Below are 12,359 nucleotides of genomic sequence, written 5' to 3'. Positions count from 1 at the left end.
GCAACCAAACACTGCAACAGGTAAGGATAAATGTGGCAAGAAACGTGAGAGATTTATAGAGCAACTTTAACATGCTAGTGAAACACAATAGAAAATCTAAACAAAAGGCACCTATGCTCTTGGATGGAATGATCCAATATGATCACATGTCAATTTTATGTTAATGTAAAACTTTTTATACTGTAACTTACTCTAAGTGGGATTTTTTTGAGAAATTAAAAAATATTGTGTTGGCCAAAAGGTTCATTCTTTTTTTCCGTAAGATGTCTCCAGTAGCACTTAGATGTCTTTAACTTCATTCGAAACAATTTTGTTAGATTGTATTGTGACAGCTGCCATATCAGCATGCATTTAAAAAAACATCAAAATTGGTGAATTTTTGTGTAGCCATTTTAATATTGAAGATGGAAGAAAAAAGCAACATTTTCGGCATATTATGCTTTATTATTTCAAGAAAGGTGGAAACGCAAAAGAAAGATTTGTGCAGTGTACGGAGAAGGTGCTGTGACTGATCAAATGTGTCAAAAGTGATTTGCAAAGTTTCGTGCTGGAGATTTCTCGCTGGCTGATGCTGCACAGTCGGGCAGACCAGTTGAAGTTGATAGCGACCAAATCAAGACATTAATTGAGAACAATCAACGTTACACCACACTCAGGAGACAGCCGACATACTCAAAATATTCAAATCAAGCACTGAAAATCATTTGCACCAGCTTGGTTACGTTAATCGCTTTGATGTTTGCGTTCCACATAAGCAAAAAAACCTTCTTGACTGTATTTCGTTATGCGATTCTCTACTGAAACGTAACGAAAATGTTCCGTTTTTAAAACAAATTGTGATGGGTGATGAAAAGTGGATACTGTACAATAATGTGAAATGGAAGAGATCCTGGGGCAAGCAAAACGAACAACCACCAACCACACCAAAGGCTGGTCTTCATCCAAAGAAAGTGATGGTGTATATACAGTGGGATTGGAAGGGAGTTCTCTATCATGAGCTCCTTCTGGAAAACCAAACGATTAATTCCAACAAGTACTGCTCCCAGTTAGACGAAATGAAAGCAGCACTTGAGAAACATCCAGAATTAGTCAAAAGAAAATGCATAATCTTCCATCAGGATGACGCAAGACTGCATGTTTCTTTGATAACCAGGCAAAAACTGTTACAGCTTGGCTGGGCTGGGAAGTTCTGATTCATCCGTCGTATTCACCAGACATTGCACCTTCAGATTTCCATTTATTTCAGTCTTTACAAAAGTCTCTTGACTGAAAAAATTTCCATTTCCTGGAAGACTGTAAAAGGCACCCGGGACAGTTCTTTGCTCAAAAAGTTTTGGGAATATGGAATTATGAAGTTGCCTGAAAAATGGCAGAAGGTAGTGGAACAAAAGGGTGAATACGTTGTTCAATAAAGTTCTTGGTGAAAATGAAAAATGTGTCTTTTATTTTTACTTAAAAATCAAAGAAACTTTTTGGCCAACCCAATACATAATATGAGAACAGCCTTTTGAAAAAGGAAACGTCAGGCTAGCATCGCCAGGTATTAAAGCTTGCTATAAAACTACAAAAACGTAAACGGGGGATGAAGAGCGACAGAATGGAAGGTCCAGAAACGACCCAAATGCGTGGTGCTTGAGCAGGTCTGCAAAAGCACTCTGAAGCACCGGAGAAGGTGCAGAAGGGACAGCGAGCAGGTCAGCCTCTGCAAAGATCCATCTTAGACTAAAATGCATTCAACCTAAACAAAAATGAAAACATGGAAGAACCAGGAAAAAAAAAGAATTAAGAAAAAAAATCTTTAATAATCCTGGAGCAGGAAGGTCGATGAATGACAAAACCTAGATGCAATAAAAACAAGAATAAAAAATACTAATATGTACACACCTGAAGTCTCTGAATGGCCAAAAAAGGTTTAAAGAAAAACAGACACATGACAAAACAAAAATATTTACAACTCTTACCCAAAGGGGCTCTTATTTATTAAAAAAAGGTATACATAAATATAAAAAAGACTGACATCCTAAAAGACAAATGGGTAAAGAATCAACAATTTACAGAAAATGCCAAGCCCTTAAACAAGTGGAAAGGTGCTCAACCTCCCTTCACAAGAAAATGCTAACAGAATCTTCCCAAGAGGGTGGGGAGGCCAGGAGGAAGCAGCAGCCCGGCTTCAGGGGCTGGAGTGTCCCCGGGGGGCAGCGTGGCATGTGCGTTAACCTGGTAAGTGCACAGGCCGTTTTGCTCTAGGAATGTACCTACGGAGATGTTCAGTAAGAAACAACAGTGTGTGGACTTCCCTGGTGGTTCAGTGGTTAAGACTGCACTTCCACTGCAGGGGGTGTGGGCTTGATCCCTGGTTGGGGAACTAAGATCCTGCATGCCGCACAGCGTGGCCAAAAAGAAAAAAAAAAGAAAAAAGAAAAAAACTACAGTGTGAAAGGTGCATCCTTGTTTACGGCTACAGAAATCTGAATGCAACTTAAGTGACCAACAGCCCGGGACTGCGCAGCCAGAAGAATGGGAGTGTCCCGAGCCAGACTGTGATACTAAAAAGAGCAAGGCACAAATGGGATCCAGGACACCAGATCTCACACTCACACACACACACACACACACGGACTAACAAGGACACATCAAAATATGGCAATGGTGGTTGCCTCTGGGTGGTGGGAAGTATCTGGGGGGACTTACTCCCAAAGGAAAGTAACAAGCACTGAATCCTGCCCTCTTGCATGGTGAGCTGTTTGAACCTAGCATCTGAAAGGAGATTACAGCATGGCATTGCCCCGGTTCCTCTGGAAACTGACCAATTCCTGAGTGAACACACAACGTCTGCATGGAAGGAAAAATTTCCCAAGATCTCCTATCACCTGGTATCTAATTATATATGATTACCTAATCTTCTTTCAAGAGGAACTTCTCAAATGCACATCCTACTGCTCTGAGGGAACTGGGAACTCATTCTGCAGCTGGTTTGACTGGGGATTAATGGTTAAGCCCCATATCCCTGAAATCTGCCCACCCCCCTGCCCCAGATCTACCTGAAGAGTATCAAAGATGAGGATGAAATCTCTGGGGATATAAACTTTAAAGAAAAAACAGTTCTGGGCAGGTGGTGAAAAGGGGGAGACAGGACCAGAGGTGAGGCGATGGCTGTGTTCCTTACAGTGAGATATTTTCAGCTTACCATGGGAGGCTGACCGAGTCTCTTCAACATCAGCCCCATGGCCTCTCACTCAAGGGTCTGTCTCTGCCTTGTGTCCACCCCAACCCAGGAGCTGGTCACAAAGGCTGTTACAGCAGTGTACCGAAAAGAGCTATAATGCGACCGGCCCAACAGCTGCCATCCATAAAAAGGCCAACTTACTTGGCTGACCCTTCTGGTCCCTGAATTTGGGCTTTGGGAGGACCCCTGTCACCCCAACTACGAAGAGTGGCTACTGTACCCAAAATGCATATGAGGATTACACTGAACACCAGCTTTCCTTCTGTGAGTCTGGAATGTGGGGACATGCCAGGCAGAGGGTGCCCATGTGACCAGCCCCAAGGAGCCTCCCTGGTAGATGACATCACACTTCACACGTGTTGTCACATCTCGTTTTGAGGGAATTCAGCGCGTCCTCTGACTCCCCTGGGAGAGGACACTGGAAGCATGCCCTGCTTTCCCCGACACAGCAGCCAAGTCAAGATGGTTTTGCTCAGCCCAGCTCCCAGCCGACGTTACTAGTGAGAGCTGAAAGCATCTCCAAGTGCCGACTTCTCAAAGTTCCACAGGAAGACAACTTAAAACAAGCAAATGCTCAATCAGGTAAACAATTTCCATTTAAAGTTTAAGTTCAGAATTATCAGAAAAATGCCACTCGGAGCAAATACAGTATTTTAACATAATCCCAGGCTGTAATACTAAATTTTACATGTAAAATGATGACAATCTATTGGCTATCTTTTCAAAGGAATAAACATTCCTAAAACACATAATCGAGTTCTTTATGCTTCAAAGCAAAAAAAAAACAATGTAGGGACGGATGATTAAACAACGTATTTTAAATGAGTAACAAATCCTTGAGATGTCCATCAGTACATTCTTAGCTCCATTCTCTGCCACAGTCAGAGGAGTGGAGGCTTAAAGAAAGAGCAAGGTGGACTGCCAACTGAGTACACACATTCCCATTTTTTGGTTTGTCTTTTTAAATTTATTATTATTATAATTTTAAAATTTATTTTTGGCTGCTTTGGGTCTTTGTTGCTGCATGTGGGCTTTCTCTAGTTGCGGCGAGCGGGGGGCTGCTCTTCATTGAGGTGCGCGGGCTTCTCACTGGGATGGCTTCTCTTGTTGTGGAACACGGGATCTAGGCACGTGGGCTTCAGTAGCTGCGGCACATGGGCTCAGCAGTTGTGGCTCTCGGGCTCTAGAGCGCAGGCTCAGTAGTTGTGGCACATGGGCTTAGTTGCTCTGTGGCATGTGGGATCTTCCTGGACCAGGGCTCAAACCCGTGTCCCCTGCATTGGCAGGCATATTCTTAACCACTGTGCCACCAGGGAAGTCCCTGGTTTGTCTTTTAAAGGTGAAAATCCACAGGAGAATGCAAGATAAGAGCAAAAAAGTTTTGGAAGCTGAAATGCAAACAGTTGACTCAGCTGACCTAAGCCAACTATGGGAAAACCCCTAGACCCAGCCATTTACACCCTAGAATTCAATCCCCAGAGCTTGGCAGCTAACAGGCAGCACCGGGCACTTCAGAGACAGGGTGAAGTTCAGATGAGGTGACAGCAAGTTGATGTCCAGACCCACTTCACCCAGCCGACATGCCAGTGCCAGGCCTCTGGTGAGGCAGATGGGCAGGTCTGTGGGACACTGGGACCCACACTTCTAACCGTGGGCATAAGGACAAGGTCACAGACTCCCAGCAGGAGGTAAGAGAGTTCTTCCCCAGGGAATATGGAGTCAGAGAGACAGAGCAGCAGCCCAGCTGTCATCCTACAGCAGAGGTTCTAGCTTGGCATCCACAGCAGCAACTAAGAACTTACTAGAAATGCAAATTTTGGGGCCTGCTGGACCTGCTCAGGAAGAAACTCTGGAATCTGTGTCTTCACCAGCCTCCTGGGTGACTCTGATGCTCACTACAGTTTGAGAACCACTGCCCTCAAATGCAGCTCAAAGCCTTTAAATACCAGCCCCACCCCCAGATTTCTAGTCAGCTATAATAGCTGTTAAAGACAAACAGGGGACTTCCCTGGTGGTCCAGTGGTTAAGACTCCGTGCTCCCAATGCAGGGGGCACAGGTTTGATTCCTGGTTGGGGAACTAAGATCCCACATGCTGCACGGTGTGGCCAAAAAAATTTAATAATTAAAAAAAAAAAAAGACAAACAGATAGCAGACACCGGTATCTGCAGAAACCTCCACCATGAGATCAAAACAGCAAACCACCCGGGAAGGGAGGCTATGCAGGGAGAAGGAAACCTCACATCACTATTATTCTCAGGGAGGAAACACATCCACAGAGGAACGGCAGCTGCAACACACAAAGAAACTTCAGAAAACAATAAAAATAGCTCCCAGAAATTAAAAATAATAGCAGAAATAAAAACCTCTACAGAAAGATTGAGACATAGTTGAAGAATCCTTACGGAAAACAGAACCAAACGAAAGGGGTGAAAGGAAGAGGAAAAGTCACAGGAGGACAGCAGTGCAGGAGGCCCAGCATCTGAGCAACATGGTTCCAGGAAGAGCCTAGAGAGGACCAACTGTAGGGAGATTCAGAGCACAAACCCAACAGCACGTCCGAGAACTGAGGGCACTGCCTGCAAACCGCCCCACCTCCCAGAACCCTGCGCACAAGGAATTTCCCACAAGCTTCCAGAGATAAGGGAGAACAAAGGGGAAAAGGTCAGAAACCAGAAAGCCTGGATTTCAAGCACCATCTTCTAAATGTGCTGCCATGTACCCTTTCTCTCATAAGCCACTGGGGGATGTGCACACCCCGAGACAAAGGAATGCACGAGAGCCACTAAACACCACACCCCAACAGGAGATGGGGGAGGCCGTCCCCAGGACGACAGCTGCACAGGAAGCACAGAGCCTGGAACGATTCCAGGAGAGAAGCTGCAGAATGCCCAATGCACCCATTGCCTTAAGAGGTTCAGGCAGCCGGGTGAGAGCTTGAGGAGTGATTCATTTCAAGTTCAGCGCCTGCCATGGGACTGTGGTGGGGACACTGCCAGCACACAACCGAATAGGCAGGTCCCGAGACCTCTTTCTGATGGCTGGGACTGGACCTGCCCTGAACTAGGACGGGGATAAGCCCACTGGGCTGGCAATGAGCAGGTCCAGCTGCTGCCCTAGTGCCCCTGGGTGCTGCAGGCAAGTCAGGAAACCTCAAGTCTTCAGACTGGAACAGCAACCAGAAAAGCTCAGGGCTAGGATCTGGACTGGATCCCTCAAAGTCCAGTTCCAGCCGAGGGGAAGTTTACACTGAAGGAGAGAGGAATAGGACCAGAGAAGGACTCCGAACACTTACACTAAGATGGAGGACCAGTGTCTAAATGACGGCATTCTGCTCTTAACTGACAACCCCTCTACTGCGCAGCCTGAGGAGGACACAAAATGGACCACCCAAGGGCCAATGGGAGGTGTCACAGACGTCCATCTGTCGGTCACCTCGCCCGGCGTATCACATCCCGAAAAACGGAACCAACCTTCCAGCATCAGTAAGATGGCCAAGTGCTTGGACAAACCCATCTTTTTGCTGTTGTTGTTCTTTTTATTTATTTATTTTTGGCTGTGTTGGGTCTTCATTTCTGTGCGAGAGCTTTCTCTAGTTGCGGCGAGCAGGGGCCACTCTTCATTGCGGTGCGCGGGCCTCTCACTGTTGTGGGCTCTCTTGTTGCGGAGCATAGGCTCCAGACACGCAGGCTCAGTAGTTGTGGCTCACAGGCCCAGTTGCTCCGTGGCATGTGGGATCTTCCCAGACCAGGGCTCAAACCCGTGTCCCCTGCACTGGCAGGCAGATTCTCAACCACTGTCCCACCAGGGAAGCCCAACAAACCCATCTTTAATCAGTGGACAGATGAGTTAGTCACAGACTGAGCAAGCACATTTAAAACGGACAAAAGCCCAATGCAGGGACCGCCTAGCTGCCAGTCACAAAGCCTCTGTGGTGCGAGTGACCAGTAACCACAAGAGGCCTGCGCAGGCCAGCTGAGCCACACTGTGAAGACCACAGCCTGCCTCACAGAGGAATGCACTGGCTGATCCCATAAACTCTGGAAACAAATTACTCAATTAAGAGAAAATGAAACAAACTGAGGTGCCGAGGCCTCGGTGCCCCTTAGCTGCTGATGCGTGTGTGGCAGCCAGAGGGTGTGTACTGCAGGGGGCCACACGCCAGGGACGCCACAGCGCCCTTACCTTTCGACTGTATCTTCTCACAGTTGGGGGAGATGATGACGCATTTCAACTTTTTGAGCTTCAGATGTTTGAGAACTTCCCTCAGCCCCAACACAAGTCGGCGTTTGGTCTTAGCCTTGACTGGATCTTTCTGGTACATACGATCTTGGAAACGAACCAGCTCTTTCAGCAGGTCCGTAACACAAGCGTCAACTTCTTTACTGAGCATCTGGCTGCAGTAGCTGAAAGAAACGTTAGACACAGTCACGTTTCCACTGGCTGCGACACTCCAGCGCACTGCTCCTGGCACACCTCAGATGAGGGGGACAGCATGCCACTTTCAAAAAATCACGCTTTGATGAGCAATACTAGTCAAAAAGGTGGAACTCCTGATAGGATGTTATGAAAGGTATGGATGGAGGCATCCTCTCCAGCCCTAACTATAAGGGACAAAAGACCTCTGGGCCCCATGTCCCCAGGGCAGCCACTCCCGGGCACCTCTCCTCATGAAAAAAAATGTTTGGGGAGTCTATCCTGAAGAAAAGTGGGAGGGAAGGAGGCGGAGTGCCCTAAGAAATTACATACAGAAATTACACAACGAGAGGGGAACCCAGATGCAACGGGCTGTCACCTCACTACCCGTTCCCCCAACCACAGCTTGGATTCAAGGGCACCTCTGGCATCACGGCACTAGGACCTCTCGGGAGCAGATTAGGTAGCCCTGGCATGTGTTACAACCAGGTCCTAGCCACCTTCCACCGGGAGGATGCAAACACCGGGGCCCAGATGAGCCAGTGGGTGAAGAACTCAACGCCCAGTGTCAGAGTGAGCACAGTGCCCCAGGCCCCACTGCAGGCACAGCTGCCAGGCTCACTCACTCCCTGAACCGCCGGCTGTGGATCTTGGGGCAGGCGTCCACCTCCTTCTGGGGCTCAGCTCCCAGCTGGTCTTCCGACTTGCTCTCTGCCACAGAAGCACAGGACACCAACTCTTCTGTTCCCCCTGGAGTTTTAGAGAAAGAAGTCACAGCATGGCCCCTCCAGGGCTCCACACACAGACTGCAGGGACTGAGGCAGGGAATGCTCAACAGCGGCAGTGTCGCCAGAGCAGCCAGACTCGGCGGCACACACCCGCCACATCCAGACACGGCCACCGAGTGTCACAGCAGGCAGAGGAGTGATGGGAATGGCTTGGGAAATCAGAAGAACCGGGCGACTCTCTGCACTGCCTAGAGGTGCCTCCCCACCCCTTATTTAGTTATTTCTTATTTTTATTGCGGCAAATATTTGCAAAATTTACCATTTTAACTGTTTTTGGTTTTTTGGCCACACCACGCAGCATGAAGGATATTAGTTCCCCAACCAGGGATGGAACCCGAGCCCCTGGCAGTGAGAGCGTGGAGTCCTAACCACTGGACCACCAGGGAATTCCCTAACCATTTTTAACTGTGTGGTTTCAGTGGCCAAATTTATTTTTTAATTTTGAAATTTAACCTGAAGTTCTTATCAATAAGTTTTAAAAGCAGGTTTATTAGTTCTCAATTTTTTTGCAAATGCCTGAAACCATTCCTTTATCAAATAACCCTTAAAAGAGAAGCTGAACATCTAAACTGGGAAAGCCACAATAGGTGTGTTTAAATCCATCAGACAGGATTCAATAACAGCTTACAACACTCAAATTGTTACTTCTAGACACTTCCAAAGTGCAAGTGCAATAACATCACCAGAGGAAGGAGTTCATCCACCAGGAAAGACAATGTCCCGTGGCTGGCCTCTCCACCACCCACAGGCGTAGCTTGTAAAACCCCTGGCAGCCTGTATGGCAGGAGCCTCTAGGCTGGGTGGCAGTGGACCCAACCCCAAGATCCACCCCGGGGAAATGCCAGCAGGAGGGGTGCTCACGTCCCCTATATACATCCCACGCTGCCACAGCACCTGTGCTTCTAATAGCCCCAAAGTGGAAACGCCCACAACACTCCCATGCCACCTGGCACGTTTGTACACCTGGATGCTATGCAGCAATGACAATCTGGTACTACCTCTACAGGCCACAGATATACTGCTGGCCAGAGGGGCACACACTACAAGATTCCACTGGAACAAAGCCTGAAAGCTCACGGGTAGGGCTGCAGACAGGGCTGAGGCCTTGAGCGGGAATCATGGGGACTGTGGGGCTGATACAATTCTGAACTTGGTATAAAGTCCTCAAGCTATATGCTTCTGATCTGTGTACTGTTCTGAATGTATAATTCACTAAAATGCTTACTTAACCCATTTCTTGTATGACACCATGTCTCACACACTTGTGGGCAAGCAGCTCTGCAGTTAATGGCGTTAATTCTCATGGCACTTCAAATTGCGAGGACCATCCAATGTCACACAGATCGAACTCAGGGGCCTCACCCCTCTGTCCCTCTCACCCCTGAGAAGCAGAGGCACCAGAAGCTCCACCTGCCCATAGGGACGTCCTCTTACTGTCAAGTTAGGAGACTGAAAACTTCTGCATTCCCAAGGCCCAACGCCCACGTGCTTTTACCACACAGGGACAAGGGCTGGGCAAAGCCCAGACAGTTGGCTGTGCATACGGCCGCCCCCGCTGAAGGATTCTTTAAGAAGCAAACCAACAGAACTCGGTACCTGAGGGGTCAGGCTGCCCGAGGGCCTGGTCGTCACCACCGCTCTCTCCATCTTGCACATCGTCACTGGCAAAAGCTGGGCTCACAGCATTTTCTTGGAGACGCTGTTGCTTTCTCTCCTGCCGCTCTTTCAAAATAATCTTTAAAATTAAATAAATGATCAAAACATCTAAATACTTGCACTTAAAAATAAGCTCTTCTGCAAAATAAGCCACCCAAGTTAAGCTGGTTGGCACTGTGCCTGTTTGTGCCCTTACTCCCCACCCACCCCCATGGGTGGGCCCAACCCTCTCACCCACAGCCCAGGAGCAGCATGTTCCCCCTGGGTGCACAGAGCAGGGCATGTGAGAACTGGGCTCTGATGCAACTGTGCAGCTCAACTGTTACCTGGCCCCAGGCAAGACATGCCTTCCTCCATCTGAGACCCACCACACTCCACAGGCTGCTTTGAAAATTAAATCAAAGAACGTGTGCCAGGAAGTGTCCAATATTTACCAAATCTGAGCACTAGACAGATTGCCTTGGGTAGAATGAGGGTAAAAAATGTGAATGAGAACATACTCCCCCATTTCTGGTTTTCTGTCCATGTCATTCCAAAGCATTAAAATAAATAAATAAGGCCTCCCCCTCCAGCAGCTAAGGCACCCTGCTTCACTCGCTCTAGCACACCATGTGGGAAGAGCAAGGGATCATCTTTCAGAAAATCGTGTACCCATCTTGACAAGAGCAGTTTCAAATGAGAGTGAAGGTTAAAATCTAAAAATGTAAGAGTCGAAAGGAGTAACACAGATACAGGAGAGTCTGTAGGTTTTCTCGCGCCCAATTTCAAACAAAACACCACACACCTTCTTCAACGAGGTTGGCTTCTTGGCCTTGGGGACCTCCCTCTGCTTCCCCTTCTTCATCAGGGGGGCGCTGGAGTCTAAGGGGTTGTGCGGGGTCTTCACCTGGCCAAAGCGGTGGCCCTTCTTCCCTGACATGGAGTCTTTGGAGAGGACGGGCACCGCCCCGACTACAACACAGTAGGGACACATGGCTCAGGCTGCTGCCCGCCACCTGCCTGGCTCCAGAGGGCAGGCTCGCTGCAGATCTGTCTCAGGGGCTCCTTATGCTGCCCGCCCATACCCACAACCTTCCTCATCCTCATCAAATTGTCCCTTAGAGAACCAGCTTCCTATCCCTGTAATCAAATCTCCTATATTGCTCCTATGTTGTAATCAAATCTCCTATGTTGTAATCAAATCTCCTATGTTGCTCAGTAAAATCTGATGATGTGTGGGTCTCATTTTTTGATTAAGAATTTTTCCGGGTAGCTTGTACTTAAGATTTAAGATGCCTTTTACTCCACCATTTTCAGTTGACACTGCCTTTGCAGGAGTTGGCCACTGGCTTCCCTATGCATACCTTCTACCTCACTACCTTATAAAATCCTAGTTATATTTCAAGTTGATTCTCTTGAGTTTTCTAGACATAAACATACTTTCCTAAATTCCCTGCACAGTGTAAATACATGACCACAATCACTACTCAGTACACTTCAACTGCATACTATGGTTCTGTTCTACTTCCCACCTTGTTCCTGTTCCCAAGGAAATAGTTAACTTGTTCATACTTTCCCCCTACTTTTTAATTAGGAAAATTTCTAAACACATACCAAAGAAAAAGAGAATGTATAACAACAAACTCAGGTACTCACTGTCCAGCTTCAACAACCATCAGTATTTTTCCAAATATATTTTACCCACCCTCCTTAATTTTGGAATATGTTTTAAAAGTGCTGTGTAGACACAGGGGTGACTCCTGGAAAGGCAAGCCAAAAACAAAATAAAAACAAAAAAAAAATAACTGAGCAGAGACATCAACAACCACACACTGTGAGGAAGACAGCCACCAAATTCAGACCAAGGCAGTTCCTTACACAAAACAAAACAAAAAAACCCCAGCACAATCACTACTCTCAGAAGGAAAAAATCAAATCCAGAGTTGCTACAATGTATTAACTGAAATATTCAGTATTCAACAAAAAATTTTTCAAACTTCCAAAGAAACAAGGAAGTGTGACCCATACTAAAGAAAAAAGGAAGTTAACAGAAACTGTCTTTGAGTGCTCCCAGCTGTGGGACACAGATGACCAAGACTTCAAGGCAACTATGAGAATAGATGAAAACACAGGATTTCATTAAATACAAATAACAAAGGAGAAAGGCTCAGTAGCAGATTTGAGATGGTAGAAAAATCAGTGAACATGAAGATAAATCAATAGAAACTATTCAATTTAAAGAAAAATTTTAAAGATTTTAAAAGATTGAAAAAATGAAGACAGCCTCAAGAGACC

The 12,359-nt window shown here is 46.9% G+C and overlaps 1 protein-coding gene across 22 annotated transcripts in view; it reads right to left on the bottom strand.

Annotated features, from left to right (window-relative positions):
- Window positions 1-12,359, bottom strand: part of SECISBP2 (SECIS binding protein 2) — a 40,359-nt gene that overhangs the window by 2,779 nt on the left and 25,221 nt on the right. For 20 of the 22 annotated variants that reach the window (XM_027092008.1, XM_027092014.1, XM_027092000.1 and 17 more), the window contains 4 exons: window positions 10,870-11,036; window positions 10,026-10,164; window positions 8,268-8,391; window positions 7,411-7,631 (listed from right to left, as the gene is read on the bottom strand). In XM_027092008.1, the coding sequence (XP_026947809.1) occupies window positions 7,411-7,631; window positions 8,268-8,391; window positions 10,026-10,164; window positions 10,870-11,036 (651 nt within the window). The remainder of the gene's footprint in view (window positions 1-7,410; window positions 7,632-8,267; window positions 8,392-10,025; window positions 10,165-10,869; window positions 11,037-12,359) is intronic. The other 2 variants (XM_027092002.1, XM_027092015.1) reach the window with 2 other exon arrangements.

The sequence above is a fragment of the Aethalodelphis obliquidens genome, unplaced genomic scaffold (genome assembly GCF_003676395.1).
Source record: "Aethalodelphis obliquidens isolate GAN/ISIS:26980383/991018 unplaced genomic scaffold, ASM367639v1 scaffold74, whole genome shotgun sequence".
In the NCBI taxonomy this organism is placed as follows: domain Eukaryota; kingdom Metazoa; phylum Chordata; class Mammalia; order Artiodactyla; family Delphinidae; genus Aethalodelphis; species Aethalodelphis obliquidens.
Note: the sequence above shows the minus strand (reverse complement) of the source record. Positions and strands in the feature narration are given on the sequence as shown.